This window comes from Carassius carassius, chromosome 20 (assembly GCF_963082965.1).
Source record: "Carassius carassius chromosome 20, fCarCar2.1, whole genome shotgun sequence".
Taxonomy (NCBI): Eukaryota; Metazoa; Chordata; class Actinopteri; order Cypriniformes; family Cyprinidae; genus Carassius; species Carassius carassius.
In genome coordinates, this window is record NC_081774.1 from 30,101,785 (window position 1) to 30,104,676 (window position 2,892).

At 37.7% G+C, this 2,892-nt stretch overlaps 1 protein-coding gene across 1 annotated transcript; it reads left to right on the plus strand.

Moving 5' to 3' along the window:
• The first annotated feature begins 643 nt into the window (after nt 1-643).
• LOC132096839 (atypical chemokine receptor 2-like) lies at nt 644-2,082 on the plus strand. The gene has a single exon (XM_059502480.1). It carries the CDS (start codon nt 876-878, stop codon nt 1,962-1,964), a length of 1,089 nt encoding a protein of 362 aa, XP_059358463.1. The 5' UTR covers nt 644-875; the 3' UTR covers nt 1,965-2,082.
• The last annotated feature ends 810 nt before the right edge of the window (nt 2,083-2,892 follow it).

Here is a 2,892-nt window from a genome sequence, read left to right on the forward strand (position 1 = left end):
GGGGGGAAGGTTAGGACACTGATCAGAGAGGGGGTACATTTTCAACCGAGGGCGCCCGAGTTTGTATGCTGTTCAGGGGGGGGGGGGGGGGGCAGAAACCCTAAGGGCGTCCCTGTTTAGAATCACAGCCATCCGTCTGCATTCCTTTCTTTTTCTCCCTGCTTGTTATTGTAGAATCAAGCTGGATTCTATATATTCAGAATAAGCATTATTTTCTCACATCTTCGAACTATAAGCCTCTAACCAAGGATTCATTTCGATCTACAGTCTAATAAAAGAAACAGAAAAATAAAATGGTTTACAACGGCACTGAATCTCCACTGTTAAAAATACCTTCGATGTAAAAATTAAAATACATTTTAAATCAATTAAAATAAATATCCAAGTTGTCACTAGGTACAACTTCATTACAAGCTGCCTAAACCAAGCCAAGAACAATTTCTTTCTTTCTTTCTTTCTTTCTTTCTTTCTTTCTTTCTTTCTTTCTTTCTTTCTTTCTTTCTTTTTATTTCTTTCTTTCACAGTTTATTGAAATACCCTGAATAATGAACAAATGTGCCACTCGTGTGTGTGTGTGTTTTCTTGCTCCTCCCAATGAAGCATATTTCCTCTCTTACTGTTGATATAGTTCTACTCTAAAAAAATAGCTTTTACTCCTCTGATTCATTGCCGTTGAATCAGAAATTAGGGGTGTTCACTGCATGCTAATATTTTCCAGGCTTTGTTTTGTTTCCTGGTGACTGAAACAAAAAAAGCATAAGGGCAAGTGTCCTGGAGTGCCATACTGATGGGGAATTACGTTTGTAAGTAAAAGGGAACTGATTCTCTCTCAGCAACAAAAACCTGCAACAAAGACTCGGAGCTGATCACAAACCATGGATGTTTCAGACCCAGAGGACAGCAGCTATGAGGACTATTATAACTCAGAGGGGCTTGAGGAAATTGGAATCTGCAAGAAGACACATGTAAAGGATTTCAGCCGTGTGTTTCTACCTGTGTTGTACTCCATTACTTGTGTACTGAGCATTATTGCCAATTTTACCCTTCTTACATTGTTCATCAAATATAAAACTCTGAGGAAGGTTTTGCCTCTGCACATGGTCATATCGGATATTCTTTTCACACTGAGCCTTCCCTTCTGGGCAGTGTATGCCAGCAGCGAGTGGATCTTTGGTGATCAAAGCTGTAAGGCAGTCTCATTGGTTTACATGGTGAGCTTGTATAGCAGCAACCTGTTTGTTGCTAGTCAGAGCTTGGAGAGATTTATGGATCTTGCGTGTGTTGTTTCCACCACCAGCATCTTTAAAAGTCCAAAGAGGAATACAATCATGTGCAGTTTGGTGTGGCTTTTCTCAGTCTTGGGTGCAGCTGTTCATGTCAGCTTCGTTGAGACTCAAAAGTCCCACGACCAGTACATTTGCACTTATCACTTCAACGATAAAGATGGCTGGAAAATCTACACAAGATTTCAGATGAACATACTTGGGTTCGTCGTACCGTTTCTAGTGCTCCTATTTTGCTCTGTCAGACTACCGTGTGTAGCTGAGGTGAGGAGCACGTTCAAGGTGTTTAGACACGAAGCTGGATTCACCATCATGTTTTTTCTCCTCTGGTTTCCATACAGTGTGGTAATTTTCCTGTATGCTTTGCAAGACCTTCACGTGTTTTATGCATGCACCACTAACATACATTTTGACTTTGCCATTCATGTGACAGAATGTATTGCTTTCATGCATGTTTTCACCAATCCTGTTCTGTACATCTCCTTAAACAAAAAAGTCTGGAGACGACTCAGAAATGCTTGTAAAACGCCAAGAGAGTATCTGCTGGAGAAATCCAACAGTTCATCTGTCATGTTAAGTCAGCATGGAGCTATTGAGTTGAAAGCGGTTCAGCAATATCAAGCTCATGACCTGAGCGTTAGTGCTGAACGACCTAATAACTTCTTACCTGAGCTAATGTAAAAGCTTTGTTTCATTTATCGCAGCTTTTAATAGTTATGCCTACAATGCTGTTTCTGTTAGCTTGGGTTTATATGCCAATACATAATGCTTTCAGTAAAATCTATTGAAGTTCTTTCCACAAGCAAAATGCTATTATATCACCATTTTGCTGTCAAACTAAAATGCTTATGAATTGACACTGCTTTCAACAGTTCAGTAATTCTGAGTTATCAGTTCACCCAGTGGTCTTTCCCCAACATTCTTATCATAAAGATAACGGTAGCCTTGGCCCTTCCCTCTTGCTATCTGTTAGAACAATTAAACAACACTCAATGGATATTTCGTCTTTTTTATTTTATCTTCAAGAAACTTCAGAGAAATTTGGATAGATGTGATGTTTTGATATCAGAATCATAATTCAATTCAGAAGCAGAAAGTATGTGCCAAGGAATTTTTCTGGGTAGTCCAGCACACAATATGCACACATTCACATTTAAATACAACAAGGTATATCTTCACTGTTGGATACAACAACAACCACAAACAAGTTTTTTATATTAATTACAATAGATATTAAAAAGAAACAATAACTTTTGAAACTTTTTAATCCAAATAATCTTTATGTCTTTGCCAGGATTTATTTGAAAAATTATAATTTAAAATGTAAACATTAAATTCCAAATGAAAGAACCAGGCCATACCATTTGGTATTTTATATTTGAACTTTTTTAATCCTTTCCCAGAAAGTCATAATGGAAGGTCAAATTCAATCTTTATTTGTTGTTTAAAGGTCTTGTCTCTCATAGTAAAACACAAACTAACAAAAAACCTGTATCATTGATGCAAAGTTCAAGGCCCATTTAAATGATCGCTCTCCAGCTCAAAAAAGTGAGGTTACAGTTTATGACAGCTGTCCACCTATGAACATGTGTTACCCATTTTTTATCAG

Excerpts from the sequence above, each read along its gene's own strand:
- LOC132096839 (XM_059502480.1), top strand. The coding sequence starts at position 876 with ATGGATGTTTCAGACCCAGAGGACAGCAGCTATGAGGACTATTATAAC.